This window comes from Seriola lalandi, unplaced genomic scaffold (assembly GCF_002814215.2).
Source record: "Seriola lalandi dorsalis isolate HSWRI2012SDOR001 ecotype SW California unplaced genomic scaffold, Sedor1 jcf7180002054588, whole genome shotgun sequence".
In the NCBI taxonomy this organism is placed as follows: domain Eukaryota; kingdom Metazoa; phylum Chordata; class Actinopteri; order Carangiformes; family Carangidae; genus Seriola; species Seriola lalandi.
In genome coordinates, this window is record NW_019525141.1 from 645,434 (window position 1) to 661,065 (window position 15,632).

A 15,632-nucleotide genomic window follows, 5' to 3' on the forward strand; every position below is an offset into this window, starting at 1 on the left:
GGAGGGGGAGGGGGGGGCACAGCATTGAGGGGCATGTGGATGTGTATTCAGCAGTCTGCCTCCTCACACCTTTGTTAATTTTCCCTGTCGACACAGAAATCAATCCGGAGGCGTCTGGAGCCGTGAACAACATCAGCGTTCATCAGGAGAACGAGAGAGCGAAGGAACAACACTCTCAACAGTGGAAAAGAAGAGACATAATCATGATTATTACATTGCAACCATTTAATACAGGGGTAAACATTGCATGGTTACCTTTGCTATGCTGTTTATTACATGATGCACATACAGCAGCTGGACCAGCTACTCTGGCAAACCGTCCCCCATGTGAGCCAGCATGATATCTGAGACCATATACAAGAAGATGACGAGTACTGCTGACAAGAACACAGTCCAAACATCAAATGAAACAACAGAGAAAGACACCGTGTTCCCCTTCTCTCTTTAATTGGTTTACGTTGATTTTCTGATATTGTGACGCGTCCCCCCCCTCCCCCCTCACGTTCTCGCAATGGGCTTCATCCGGCCTTTGAGTAGAGTACAGAGCAGGGCAGTGTGTGTGGTGTGTCTGCTTGTTTTTGTCTGAGAGCATTGGAAAAAGAAAGAGAGAGTTGTAGGTTTGAGGCCAGGATCTGCTGGTCACACCTCTGTCTGCAGGTCCATGATCTCCTGGCCCACCAGAGGGATGGTGGCGCTGGTCTTCTCCCACTCCACCGTCTGCAGCTCCAGGGGAGAGGCTGCCACCGTCTCCAGGTCCTTCCTCACCCAGGATGGGGGGGAGTGGGTCTTCCTGATGCCCTCCCACGCCCTCTTACTAGGGGTCTGCTGCTTGTCCTAATGGGAAAGAGGACAGAGGGCAAAGGTTTGTCTGAGATCAGATCTGTGATGTGTTTCAGTCATTCTGGTGGATCTACTTTACCTCACACTGTCTCTTAGGAAATAGTTCAACTTTTCTTTTTTTTTAGTACTCAGTTTCTTGCTGAGAGTCAAATGAAAACATCACCACCGCTCTGCATGCTAAGTACGGATCTGAAACTTAGCTTAGCATAAAGAATGAAAACAGAGGGAAGCTAGCCTGGCAGTCCATCAATATGTTTAATTAGACGTGGGGTTGTGTGAGGTTCTGATCTGTAGTCAGTGTGTTTCCTGCAGTAGATTCAGTTTAGAGACGAAGGAAAGAATATTAATTTTCCAGAACAGATGTTCAAAATAAAGAACAATCGCAGGAAATTGGAACAGGTGGTGCCCCCAATGGGAATAGGTAGTTCAATGGTTGAAGCTGTAGTTCCAAAGCAAAAGTCTGTTTGACTGTAAGATAAAGTGGTGAAAATATTCAAAATAAAATGAACACTTTAACTGATATTACATTTTTTCTGTGGGTATTTTTTTAAACTGGTTAAAACATGTTTTTCTGCTGACTCCGCCCACAGCAGCTCATCACTTCTGTCCCAGTGCTCCTGCTGCTTCTCTAACCTGTTACTGCAGGTAACACACTGACTATAGATCAGAACCTCACACAACCCCACGTCTAATAACCTCAGCTGTCACTTTAACAGACAGACATGAATTTGTCGTCTAGCTCTTGGCAAGAAAGTGAAAACACATATTCTTTGAAATGTCAAACTATTTCTTTATAGCCCTTTGACAAACACTTATTTAAAAGATAAGTATAGTATAGCATATATCTACACGAAAAGCTAGCTGGATAAGCTAATAAAGATTTGGGTGAAAATGTGGCACATCCTCAAAACACATCTTGAACCCACAGCGGAGAAGTTGATCTCTCTGCCTCCTCCACTTGATGATTTTACATCACAGTGCTGGGATTCTGCAGGACTATCACAAACATCTGACACTTTCTGAGACTCTGTGTCAATCTGCTGTGACCCTGATTTGTTGGAGGTGAAGTTGGCCTTCAGCCGGAGAAGACCTGACTCCAAAGCTGTGAAACAAATGGAGCTCGGGGCTTTAGCAGCAGAAGGAAGTGGGAATCAGCTGCTGCCATGGAATGACTGCAGCTACAAAGCCAACATGTGACTCCCTGCTGTTGGTGACTATTTTCCAACTTATTGTCCCTCTTTTTAATGGGAAGAGAGAAACTGCATAAAGTATTGTCTTAAATCTCATTGCTAGCTGGAGTGAAGCAGAGTGGGAGGAGTCAGTGCTGTTGTTTGTTGACTGACAGCTGGTTCAGGTTTGTAGGGACATAAAACTCATGAGGAACTAAACAGGCTCTTTAATTCTCTGGTTGACTTCATCTCTGTTGTGAAGGTCACTCAGGTTATTGGGTACTTTAATATTTATGTACAGACGTTCATTATTTAAACATAAGGTTGAATAATTAAAACTAGTAGCCTTAACATAACTCACCAGTATAGTTTCATTATCATGGAGACTGGAGGATATCATTAAAAGTCCACTGTGCTAAACTGAAAGTAGCACTTTAGCATTAAGCTAGCCTGCTAGACTTTTCTGCTACCTGACCCCAGCTACTGTATATTTTTGCTTTCTTTGATCCATTACTAACCATCATCTAGGCAAGTAAATGAACCATCACTGGGCCACATGCCTTTTTTCTTCTGGCCTGAATCTGGCCCATATACAGCCCTACTGTCAGATGCCCCAGACAGCAAAAAGAAACTTCTGGCCCGAGATAGGCCTGGGTCCTACACCCGAGTCTGGCCCATATACTTGCACATCTGGGCAGAGTCCGGCTGTTGACTGAAAATATTCTGTATGTGTGCTATAATTGGCACAGATGTCGGAAGTAGCATCTGATAATCATGCTGTACATGGAACCGGGTGTATACTGGACCAGAAGAAAACAAGTATGGGCCGCACTTATTTTGCTATCTGGAGCTACTTCCACATCTGGACCAATTCTGGCGCACACACAGAAAATCTTCCAGCTGTCAGCCGATACCAGGGAACAACAGCCAGAATCTCGCCAGATGTGGAAATGTATGGGCCTGACTCGGGCCAAGGCACCAGACAGATGTAAGTTTCCTTTTGTTATGTGGGTTCTCACTGGACATTGCGTCTACTTGAAACAGATGACATGCACGGATGCAAAACTGGCTCAGTCAGACAGAGAAGGTGAGACTTTTGAAAAATAACGTCGGCCTTAGGACAGGCAGCAGAACGTTAGCTTGTATTAGCTGCTAGCTCAACATGGAGAGTGAGTTTGTCCTGTAGTTAGTATGCCCACCCACAGTCATGCCTCTAGATTCCCCCACAGCAAATTTCCTCTGGCACTTATATTGTTAAGCAGATGCAGTCCTCAAAATGGCGGCGCTAATTAAACAGGCAACTCCACCCAAGTGTGGTGATTTGTACTAATGATAAGTGAAAAGGAGAACAACATTAGATATAGGGGGGGAGGAGGGTGGGGGCAGAACAGAATAAAGTTAAACTCTTTACACTCATGTTGGTCTTGTCACTGCTGGCAGAGGACACACTCCATCTTTTGGCAGCTTTGGCGTCAACAGGTGGAGACTCTCTATCCTTGTCTGCACTGTGAATCTTCCTGTTCAGGTCCTGAAACATGTCCTGGTGGCGTTTCCGGGTGTGCATTATTTTCTACACAGGAACATTGCACGTTACGCACAGGGTAAACAGCACAGGCTACCATCAATCCTACTTCACCCCCTTCAATCTCACACCCAAACTCTGAGTAAGAAATGTATGCAAACATGTGGAGGTCTGAACAGCTTAGACACATATCAGCCTTTGGTCTACGTCTAAAAAGCTCTGTAGGAATCAAAGAGACTAAAATTACCTCAAAGTCAAGCTCTGCATAGCGTGATTTTCGTCTCTGGGGGGAGATGAGACAGAGAGATTAAAGATGTGTCTTGAAATTGTGTGCCTTAGTTCTTAAGTGTGTCTCCAGTCAAGAAAGGGTGTTTGTGGGACTCGGAGGAGAGGAGTGAGTCATGAGGAGGAGACAAGGTTCGCTCGAGTCATTCTGACCCTGTTGGCACAAGTTTGCAGTTAACAGATTGTGACCGAACGACCTTTAAGTCCTCCGTCACGGAGTGGTGAAGGAAAACTTGACCTTCAGGCTGCTGGGTAGCTGTGGCAGCTGCCGCCTCACACGGCATTATGGGAGTGCGTTTTGCCCCGAAGTGAAAAGACACCAGCAGGCAGATGTCCAGGCCGCTGTGTGCTGATCACCGTGTCATCTCAACGTGCCACTGCTGTCTGGGCTCGGAGCTGACTGAAAACTAACCTTTTTAAAGATGCTGTCTTTACATGGGGCCAGGAAATGCTGGGGTGCTTTGTAGTGATGCAGTAAGGGGGCTTAGCATTAGGGGGGGGGGCAGGCTCAGCAGTGCTGCCCTGCACAGACCTGACTATTCATTTCTGAGTGCTATACGAAGGCAGATGCTCTTCAAGAAGCTCAAGCTGGTCCAGCTGCCTTCGTACAGCCACCACTCAGAAACGCCATGATCTGACTGAGACTCCTCACAGACATATTGATAACTAATCAGTTCATCAATTTCTGGCTTCCTACTTGATCATCTCTGTTCACTATATTCCATCTGAGGAGGATGAACTTGACAGCGTGTGGCACAATAGATGCCACACAGATGATTGTAGAGCTTGTGACTGTAGTTTACTGTATGAGTGGCTGCAGTCCATGCAAACTAATAGATGATGAACAAAAAAGGTTGATGTTTCCTGTAGTGAGAGAGTGAACAGCAAGGAGATATAATGAAGAAGAAACTGAAGTGCACCACCATGATGCTACTGTAAATTCTCAAACAAAGCCGGGGGGGGGGGGGGGGGGGGGGATCTAACTACATCTTCAGCATTAAGTCCATCAGTACAACAACACTCATCACTCTGTTGTTGCTCTTTGACTCATTTATTCCAATCAGTTCTACTTTGTTGTTTTTTTTGAAGGTCGTTGAGCTCACCACTTCCTGCAGATGTTTCACATTAAAAGCCTCTAGGAAGGAAAAAGGATTATGCACATTACTGAAAGAAGCTTAAAACTGCAAATTAGTAGTGATTGGAATACATTAGTGGAAACAGAGAGAAGTCATTATAGCACAATGTTGCTGTACTGATGAGACTGCTGGCACGTAAATTCATATTATCCTTAATTTATCAAGAAAACAGGTAAATATGGCTGAAGTGTTGAATTAATATTAACATAAAAAGCATCAACAGCACATTAGAACAGGAACAGATCAGAGAACAGGGAGATGTTCTTACATTATTATTCTTACAAATTCAAAGCCTGTTTCTAATATAAACTGATAATATAAAATAAAGGCCTGGTTCTTAAAGCCGATATATAAATATGAAATATTTGAGAATTCATGGTAAGTAGCAGCAGCACAAAACAAAACTTTGCATTCATGTTGTATTTTAAATGTGGAGCATGAGGCTGATTATGCTTTGCAATGACAGTAATATGATGATTAGTTTGGTGGGGTCTCACCTCCAGGGAGCTCATGGACAACGTGGAGACGGTCTCACTCTTGGACATGACACCAGAGTTTCCGGAGTCCCCCCCGTCACACATGCTGTTGGCCCCCTGGGAGTCTCTGGGCATGTTCTGCAGGTTGTGTGCAGGTGAGTCTCTGTCAGAGCATGACACACTGACCTGGTCAGCGGGCAGCGTCTTCAGCCCAAAGCCAGGCACTGGCTCTCCGCTGGCCGTGTTGGCCAGGTGGATGAGCCTCGTCTGAGGCAGCTGCTCTATGTTGATGTTGTACTTGGCCGTCTGCTCTTCCTTCCCCTTGGCCGGCTTCAGGGTGCCCGTGTTGTTGGTGGGTAGGATGACATATCCCGGGCCTTTACCGGCGCCCTCAGAGCTGCTGCCCTCACCGTTCCCTCGGGGCATCTCTCCGTCCAGCTGCTTGAAAAGCTCGCCGTCACAGATGTAGATAGATTTGGCGCCCGGCAGCTCTGTGCTGATTCCCTTTGCCGCGCCTTTCTCCCTGCGAAGCGTCAGAGTGTGACTGTTGTAGTCGGCCACGTTCTGGAGGTGAACCTTCGCCATGCTGGCCGGCATGGTGTTAAAGTTAGATCCCTTCTGCAGGGTGAGGGTCCCAGAGGACGCCTTCTCCTCCCCCTGCAGAGACGAGCGCTTCATAGTGCCTGGAGGGAAAACAAGGACAGAGATGAACAGCTGGACAGAGGCTGGATCTACCTACTGTGGGTCCCTACTGAACCCAGACCCCTCCTTTTCTCAATCTACATTATACTGTGTATCCATTCACTAATATGACCCATGCGATACAGGGCTTCTCAACCAGACACTTAACTAATCAAAATTCACAACCCATATAATTATTAGTAGATAAACTTTTTATATACTATTTGAATTAATATAGATAAAAATAAGCAGATGTGAGTTTCTTCCGTCATCTGAGCTCCCAGAAACCAGTTCCAGCGAGTCCTCTGTTGGAGAAGTATCTGAACTGACAGGACACGGCTGCCATCGCCCGCCTCGGCCTTGTGACCCAACCTCATTTCACTGTTGGCTCACGGCTCAACGTGTCTATCCCACGCCGTGTCCAGGCCGGTCGACAACAACAGCCGACCTCACAGTCTCTCTCAGAGCTCCCTCCTCCTCCTCCTCCTCCTCCTCCTCCTCCTCCTGACTGCACACAGAAACAAACATGGCTGCAGCTGCAGAGCCGTGCGCTTCTCCTCGTTGTTCTGTTCCGCTCCTCCAGGTTCTGCCCTCCCGCTGCAGGTGAGGGAGCGCACCTGACACCACCTGTTCTTCAGGGTCAGGAGCACGGAGGAGAGGAGGAGGGAGAGGAGGCAGCAGTGCTGCTGGGTCTTTTGGCAGCTTCCAGGCTGTGTGTGCTGGTGTCAGCTGGAGTTGATGTGTACTGAGATCAGGAGCCTCTTCTCTTTGCTGGGAGGCTGCTTGTTGTTTGTTTTCTTCTGATTAGTAGTTTTCTTTGACTTAAACAGTTTAAACCTGAGATTTCTGTCTTTAGTTGCGCTTTACTTTCATCACATTAAGACCAGATGAGACGTACATGTCTAGTATATGATTACATTGTTTTTTAGACGTGTGACTGAGGAAATTCGCTGTGAGGAAGGAGAAATCCATTATGGGATATTTATTTTGTTTTTTTAAGACACAAAAGAGTCGTGGTTCAGACAGTGTCTGACGGGCTGAGTGAGGGGAGGGATACTGAAGCTGATAACAGCTGTTATCTGGATGAAAACAACAATGACGACGACGACTTAGAAGATTCACACACTGACTTCAAGCTGCTGCGAACCAGCCAGTCAAGGTCAGGGTGAGGGACGGCTTCAGCTTTAACTTTTGGCTCTTATTGTACATCAATGGCTTTACCCTCATGGTCATCAATATCTAAAAAAAAAAAATCAATAAAAGTTGAACTGAACTAAGAATGTTGAAAAATGTGCTGGTTTTTCCGTAGTATCAGGGCCACATAGAGGGGGAAAAGGAATCTGAAATTTCAAGAATAATGTCATAATATTTCACAAGATGTGATGTTTCCCCTCTAAAATAGCATGGAACCTAAAATTTCAACTTTATATTATAATTATCTTTCCTGAAATATTATCATTTTATTCTCAAAATTACAACTTTATTCTAAAAGTTTCCAATTTTTTTACCCTCAGTGTGGCCCGTTGTAATATACACTTTCTGATGATTCACAATAAAAGCCAAAGGTTTAAGATGTTTTCATTTCAGGTCTCTATCTGCTTCAGAGGCTGAGAAATAAAGGTTTTAGTGAATGTCAGGTTCTTCAGAAGACACTCAGGTTTTCAAACAGTGCTGAGGATTATTATGTTGTTTTTTTTTTTGAAGGTCTTAATGGGTTAAACTAATTTGTTAATTAACTTCCTTATTTGTGTTTATACTTTGTTTCCCTGGGTTAATTTTTATTGTCACTCCCCTCCCCCCTGGATGTAACAAACAACAGCAGAACAATAATCTCTCTCTGTTCTCTCCTGTCTGTGCCTCAATAGCTTCTCTGCTCCAGATGATTCTCTTGATATCCTGTCTCTGGCGATAATCAGATTTTCACTCCCAGCGGATATCAGAGCAGAGCAAGTATCTGATGCAGCACTGTCGGGAGGGACTTAATTATACAGCTGCAGTGTAGGAGAGACTCTGACAGCCCTATTTATCTGCATATAACTGCTCAGCACACGTTCGGCCCACTCCCATCAGCCCGGGCTAAACTGTGTTATGCTGCAGTAATGTTGTATTATACAAGTCCAGAACTGAGGGGAACATGCCTCACATCTGCTACGACAACGCGCAGGAATCTGAAGCAGTGGAAACACAGAGAGGAGGCACAAAGAGACATCTGCAGCTTTTTTTTCCAGCAGCACTCCCAAAAGTCAAATCTAATCGCTCACGCAAATACAAAATGAAACCCACCCAGCCTGGAGCTTACCTGATCTGCAGGCCATGTCCACGTCCTTCTCAAAGTCAGTCTGAGGACACAGGACAGTCATTATTGGATCCACTCTGCAAATGCTGCCAATATTTAATAAGAAACAACACCAAACATATGCATGTCCATACCATGAGCTGAGCGTGGCCGTTCTGGAAAGATCCTCCTGAGTCTCCATTCGCGTCCTCCTGCCGGTCCACGACGCGACACTTCACTGCCTCCTGGACCTATAGCACGCCGTCAGAGCACAGAGCGTGGTCTCAGTGCAGGTTTATAAACTAGTAGTTTCACTTCACTAATGCTGAACGTGAGGCCTGTTGTAAACAGAGAGAGGTCCCTGGAAGCGGCCATGTTCATTATACCACAAACAAACCAGTAGTGGGGCTAAAAAAGTCTGAGCTCCAAGTTCCTGCGGCACTACAGGGGTCATGGGGTCATCAAACTCAAAAAGGCTCACCCCATTGGGAACCGGAAGGTGCTCAAGAACAGACATCAAGTCCATCCTGACCACTTTGTGTAGAGGGAAGCTTGAGTTGTTAGTGATCCTTCATCTAATTTCCCTGAGTTTTATGTTGCTGTTCTTTCGTTGAGAGCCCAGACATTTCAAATGGAACTAAACGCTTCTGCGTTTCACATTAAAAGTCCTGTAGCAGCTCAGGGGCAGATTCTTCCACTTCTCTGGAAGGTTTTTAATGTGAAACAGTAGCAGGAAGTGTAGAGTTTCAATAACATAGAGAAAAACTGCAAAGTAGAATAGACTGAATGAGTACAGCAGAGTAATAAAGAGAACATGACTCTATTATACTGATGAAGTTAGAGATGTGAAAATGTACATTATACTGAATTTACCAGTATAAGACTAAGAGCCAGAGGAGAAGTCACCACATCTAAACTTCAACTTGTAGTTTGATTTAGCTCTGACCGTTTCTACAAAAGCCTTTTCTGTGACAGAGTTAGTGACAGTTTGTATAAAGACAACGAGGCTGTAAAGGTGGACTGGAGAGTAGATCAGTTTTTATATTCAACGTGACAACATTCAATGTCCCCGCCAACCTCTGTAGTGTCATTTAGACACTTGTTATTAACTGAGACGTGAAAGCTTCAAGAAAACAGGACTGGGGTATTTACTGATCTATTTTATGTTGTAGAATAAAATGTGAAAATGTCTTGAGTTTGTGTTAAACACAGACCTGATTTCAGTCATCGAACCAAAAACCCATTCACACACCAAAAACTAGAATTACCGGCTCGGGGTTGTCTGCCTCCACCAAAACACTCTTTGTGTTCATGAGATATTGCATTCACCAGGCCAAAACCCTGTTATGTGAGGTCACCATGACCTTGACCTTTCACCTTTGACCACCAAAGTCTAATCAGTTCCTCCTCGAGTCCAAATGAACGCTTGTGCCACATTTTAAGAAATTCTGTCAAGGTGTTACTGCGATATCATGTTTACATAAGGACGGATGGACGGACAACCCGGCGACAGTCAGAGCCGGAGACGTATCATTCTGGACGAGGGAACAGGAAGTGCTAAAATGCTAAAAACTAGTGTCTGGGTTTTAGGACTCATTCCTGCAGAACTCTATTGGCAAAAGAAAAGGTCAGGAGTTAGCCATACATCATGGACAATTGGACATCATGACCACATAGGTCAAAGGATAATTTGGTTGATGGTGATGTTAGATGAAAGTCAAAATCTATAGTCTACTGAGGACACCACTGTAACAGTTGTCAGTCGCTCTGGACCAAAGTGTTGACTGAATGAATGGACGGACCAGCTGACCAACACGGCCATCATGTGCTGCAGGTAAATATTCAGTCTGGCCTCTGCTAAGATATTTATTGTAGAAGTGATCAATCCAGCACAAACTGGATTCCAGCGATTATAGCGTCAAACAAAAGCAGGAAGTAGTAATTCTGTGAGGTCGGTGGTCCTGTACCTCTCTGCGCAGGATGCAATGCACCATGACAATGACGAAGCCTTCCAGGGAGTCAAAGACAGCAAACAGGATCTGGAAGAGCGCCGAGCGCCGATCAGTGATGGCGAGGACCGCCGACATCCAGGTGAGGGCCAGGAGGGGCAGAACCACGCAGGAGCTCCACAGTGACGCCCTGCAGGACGGGATGGATGACAGTCAAGGACTGCACTAACAAACCTTTGTCAACATGCCACAAACTGACAATTATGCTGTAAGACATTTGATGATTAGCTAGGATCACTAGTCTTCTATACAAATCAACTCCAACAGGTAAACTGGATTTCTTCTTTCATAACATCAAAAAAAAAAGTAAAGGATGTTCTTAACACAATCTTAAACCAGGATCCTATGTGCCCTAGATAACTGCCCACGCTGTTAGCATAGTGTTAGCAGCCTTCAACTCAAACATGCATAAATACATAACATCACCACAAATAATTATGTTACTATCACAAACAAAAACATACATCCATTATCTGCAGATATATATGTTCATAATTCACATATATTACATGCATGTATGTTTTAAGATGGTTCAGTCAAACCATAGAGGATCTAGTGCCACAGGAGAGAGAGGAGGAGCGAGGGTGAGCAGTGGGGAAAAAACGAGTGTAATGAGGCTGAAACAGAATGCAAAGATAAACTGAAGAGGCAGAGCAGAGGAGGACAGAGACAGAGAGAGAGAGTCTGGAGAAGTGTTGTTCCCCCTGCCCATGTTTGTCTGACTCGTTCTATTGGTTCTAATGTTACACATCAGGAGTAAACAACAACAATAAACTACTCTCAGTGTGAGGGTCATCCAATTATCTTCCTCTTAAACGAGTGTTGAGAGAAAATTCCAGAGGTGGAAAAAGACTAAAGACCCTTACTCAAGTGAAATGAATAATAAAGAAAAAGAGTGCTTTTAATATTTCACTGTTTCCAATCTCTTCTACTTTGCCGTTTTTTCAACCCGTGTTAAGCTGCTGTTGACGAAACCTCCTGGAAGGAGGAGGAATATGCTTTTAATGCTTTTAATGTTTAAAATCTATCAAGCGTGACATCTTTTTGCCTGGAGCTTAACACTGAACAAAAATCAAACAACTAACAACTAATAAAAAAACAAAACAAAAAAAAACAAACAACACAACATAAATGGAGTCTGTTGCTGACTCTGTTCGTAGACAAGAATATACATTAACCTGAATCCTGAATAAAACATGGGGAATTAGAGCTAAATTTCTGTCTTTAATTTACCTCTGTTTCAAATAAAGACCTGGTTCTCTCTCAAATGATATGAGAACTTATGGTGCGACTGTTTCATAAACCTTTGAATAGAGTGTACTTGTCGTAGCCGCTCTAACAGCAGGTGTAGAGTGAGAGGACACACGGTGCTTATGCTGCATTCATGTCACATGAAAACATCATTTCTGACTTTAAACTGACATCCAAATAATCATGACTAATGTATGAGGCAAGTGAGCACATGTTTCCTGCAAGGCATTACTAATCAAGCAATGATGACACAGCCACTAGAAATCATGCACTTATAGAGATGTAATGGGCGGAAATATCAATTAAAAATCATATATATGAAAAAAAAACTGTCTATCAGTATAACACTGCTGCTAACAAGACAAAGCGTTTTATGAAAATATTTTTACAAAAAAAGCATTTGACGCTAACTACTTCTAATGAATTAATAAAATATTGTCTTATCTGTCTTATTCAAATACATCACTTTTCTAAAGCACATTAAGGGGTTTGTATTTAATGAATTATTCTGCAAAGTAAAATGCAAAACATCAGACAAAGGTGATAAAGTAAAAACTGAAATTATTTCCCTCCAAAATGTCAGCAAGTAAAAGAGGAAGCAGTATGAAAAACTGTGCACTGCCTAATTACACGCGCTTCGTTACTTTCCACCTCTGGTATTAAACTGGGCGAGGCGTGTGTCTACAGTGTGTGGGTTTGCTGATGCTGTGTCCCATGATATGAATCCTTTCTCAGAGGTGTCTCCACCCTGCCCACACTGACACTGTGGTGGACAAACTCAAGTACCTCAGCAATAGTTTAGGTATGAAACCGGTCACAGTTAAAGATGCTGAAAGTCGGCACAATAGATCAGTTCTACATTCAGACGGACCACTCAGTTATTTTCAGTCTGGACCTTCATCATCTATGACCAACATCATGTGACTGCGGACTTAACATCTCACATGGTGTCAGATCTACTACTTTCAGTGAATGCATACTTCAGACTCTGTCGACCCGTTAGCAATAATTAGTATTATGTTCTTTTGGTTCTCGGATGTTACAAACATGTGAAACATGTCAACACGAGCATGAAACAAGAGTCTAACATGTGGAAGGTAATCCATCGATGTTGGCTGAACTGGATAGAAAACAATCAATACAACATTAATTAAAGCCTGTTTATACAGTAGAGGCTGACATGTGATTTTAGAACTTGTGGACCATGGTGGGACCAGAAGAAACACGATTATTTTAAAAAGTCTGACTATTGTATCGAGACACACTAATTTTATTTAGGAAGAGATTCTGTTGTCTAGACGAAATAAAGAATAAAATGTACAGGACACATTACTATATGAACATTTAAAAGTGCTTCCTGTATACTCATTTCATTCAGGAGATTCTGTGTCAACACTGGAAGTGAATATACAAAATGAAACAGGATTGGGACTAAAAGTGAGGACATCGGGTATAAATCCTCATATTACGACGACCTGCAGTGCTTTGTGGGTAATTCAATTCTTAACACATTGACTGGCCAGAAACAAAATGAATTTGTGTGATGTGTGTGTAGTGCGTCAGTGATCTCACATCACAGACTATGAACTGAAATCATGTGCATTAGTCGTTAAGTCACAGCTTTTAAAGCATTAGTAGCTGTTTAGAGGAGAAAATTAACCTCAACAGTTCTGGTTAGATTCTATTGGCACTAGTAGAAAATGAAAGTCCAGGCTGAAAATAACACACACGCACGCACGCGCGCACACACGCGCGCACACACACACACACACACACACACACACACACACACACACACACACACACAAACACACACACACACACACACAATAAAAAGTGCTTGATGTCCTTTCTGCATACAGTCACGGCCTTCTCAACATCTGTTCTAATCATCTTTGTGACTTTCTTCAGACTCACTCACACTCACACTCACACACACACACACACACACACACACACACACACACACACACACGCTTATTCCATCACATATGCATCAAGATTATTATTTACACATAAACAGTTATGACACAGTTTGTTTTCAGGAGCAGCACATTAGCTTCAGGAGTCTCTCATTCCCTGCCAGGGCACCAGGGAGAAGAACAAATGACAGAGGGGTAAAAGGTCAGAGAAACGACCAGGAGAGGGGGGAGAGGGAGGCGTACAGCAGAGGAGAGAACAGAGGCAAGAAGAAGAGTTAAGGAAAAATAATTAGCGGGACTAACATGGCGTTACTGGTAGCTGTGGTGGAAACGTCAGCCGAAGAGATAACTCCGCACTTGGCACATTTGAGCGTCATATTGTACAGTGGCACTGTCATCTGACTGCAAAGTCAAATTAACACGCTGTAACATACACAAACAGATACAGATGCACCTATACACAGACTCGCAGAGATGCGCGTGCGCACACGAGCACACACAAAAACAGTCACGCAAAACAGTGAGTCACAGGGGTCTCGCACAATCTCTCTCTCAGGGCTGCAGTCCAGCATGGAGTCTGGTGTGTGTGTTTGTGTGTGTGTGTGTGTGTGTGGTTCTGGGGACAGGAGAGGTGTTTCATATCACACATGATTGTCTTCACAAACCACTGGTTTGATGTGGGACTCTTCTCTATCTGTGCTGACTAACACTTATCAGTAATGCAAAGATTCACACACTCACATCTCAGAGCTTCTCTCATGAACACACACACACACAAGTGCAAGCAACAAGCTCTATCAGTTGTTACATTCAGCGTTCACTAAGGACAAATTCGGCCACAAAACATCAATACACTCAATTGCTGTGTCCCAGTTCAGGGGCCACACCTCCATAGACTGTGAAAGCCGAACCAAAATGAGACGGTCTCCCCAACCAGCTGTTGCGTCACAAAGCGCGGCTCCTGTCACCTAGCAACCTTGACAACATGTAACTATTCTTTTCAAAAACTTAGGTTTTAAGGCCCTTGGTTTTAAAAGTTGTACCATTAGCTGTTGAACTGAGCTGAAACACAATACTTACTGTACGTTTAACAGTGTAATCCTGTTTGCTGAAACATTATGTTCATTATCAGCGCGCAATGAATCTTGGGATATGTTGGACTACAAAGGATCCACCTGTTGGATCCTTCATTATCCAGGAAACCAATGATGCATTTGAAGGAGCCTTTGAAATGGGAAAGTCTAGTCGTACCACTGTGACACAATCAGGCTTGAGATTCAGCCTCTGAAGGATGAGACCCTGAATTTAGACAAAGCAGATAAATTGCAGGAGTTAATTTATCAACTAATTAAGGCATTACAGAATCCATGGTCCTGCAGGTAAAAGTCCTGTTCATTTTAAATTCACTACATGGACAATAAGAGGTCGACAGTTGGTTTGAGACATGAGAAACGTCCATTTTACATTGTACCCGTGTCTCCTGACTCTGTTGGTCATGATCACATTGTGCTCCTTAAAGAAACTGCTGAGATCTCAGAATGTGGAAATATTGGTAAAAATAGGTCCAATGGATCAAGTATAAGACTGATGATCAGACAGAATCTATTAAATTACACTTCACCTTCATTTTCTCTCCGAAATCAGCTCAACTAACCTGGACATCTGTTCCCAACCTGACTGTCATTGTGCTTCTATCTGATCAACTTTTACAGTATTATCAAAACTACCAGAACCAACACCCAGAGGTTTAGGTAAGAAGACTGCCACAAACCTTGAGAGACATTTTTTCATATTAACAAACTCAACCAATGAGTCTAATATTGAGGTGCTAACAGGGAGAGGAAGCCAAAGATTACACTGACCTCATCTTCGTTATCCTACAATGACCTTTTGGACTGAGTGAATTCTATGGTGCAGTGTTTTGTTTCAAATTGTGATAAAGTGTTTTGAATTGCCTCCAGCACTAATCTGCATGTCAGAAGAAAAACCTCTGGAAACAGTAGCTCCCCCAACTTCATAACTCCTGAATATATAAAAGAAATGGGAGTGACACCAAAACCTGATGT

The 15,632-nt window shown here is 43.5% G+C and overlaps 1 protein-coding gene across 3 annotated transcripts in view; it reads right to left on the reverse strand.

Moving 5' to 3' along the window:
- Positions 1–201: 201 nt before the first annotated feature.
- Positions 202–15,632, reverse strand: part of adgrb1a (adhesion G protein-coupled receptor B1a) — a 115,169-nt gene continuing 99,738 nt past the window's right edge. For 2 of the 3 annotated variants that reach the window (XM_023419008.2, XM_087177327.1), the window contains 8 exons: positions 13,870–13,968; positions 10,352–10,523; positions 8,540–8,635; positions 8,409–8,448; positions 5,450–6,111; positions 3,779–3,814; positions 3,421–3,579; positions 202–834 (listed from right to left, as the gene is read on the reverse strand). In XM_023419008.2, coding sequence (XP_023274776.1) covers positions 640–834; positions 3,421–3,579; positions 3,779–3,814; positions 5,450–6,111; positions 8,409–8,448; positions 8,540–8,635; positions 10,352–10,523; positions 13,870–13,968 — 1,459 coding nt within the window. In that variant the 3' untranslated portion in view covers positions 202–639. The remainder of the gene's footprint in view (positions 835–3,420; positions 3,580–3,778; positions 3,815–5,449; positions 6,112–8,408; positions 8,449–8,539; positions 8,636–10,351; positions 10,524–13,869; positions 13,969–15,632) is intronic. The other variant, XM_087177328.1, reaches the window with a different exon arrangement.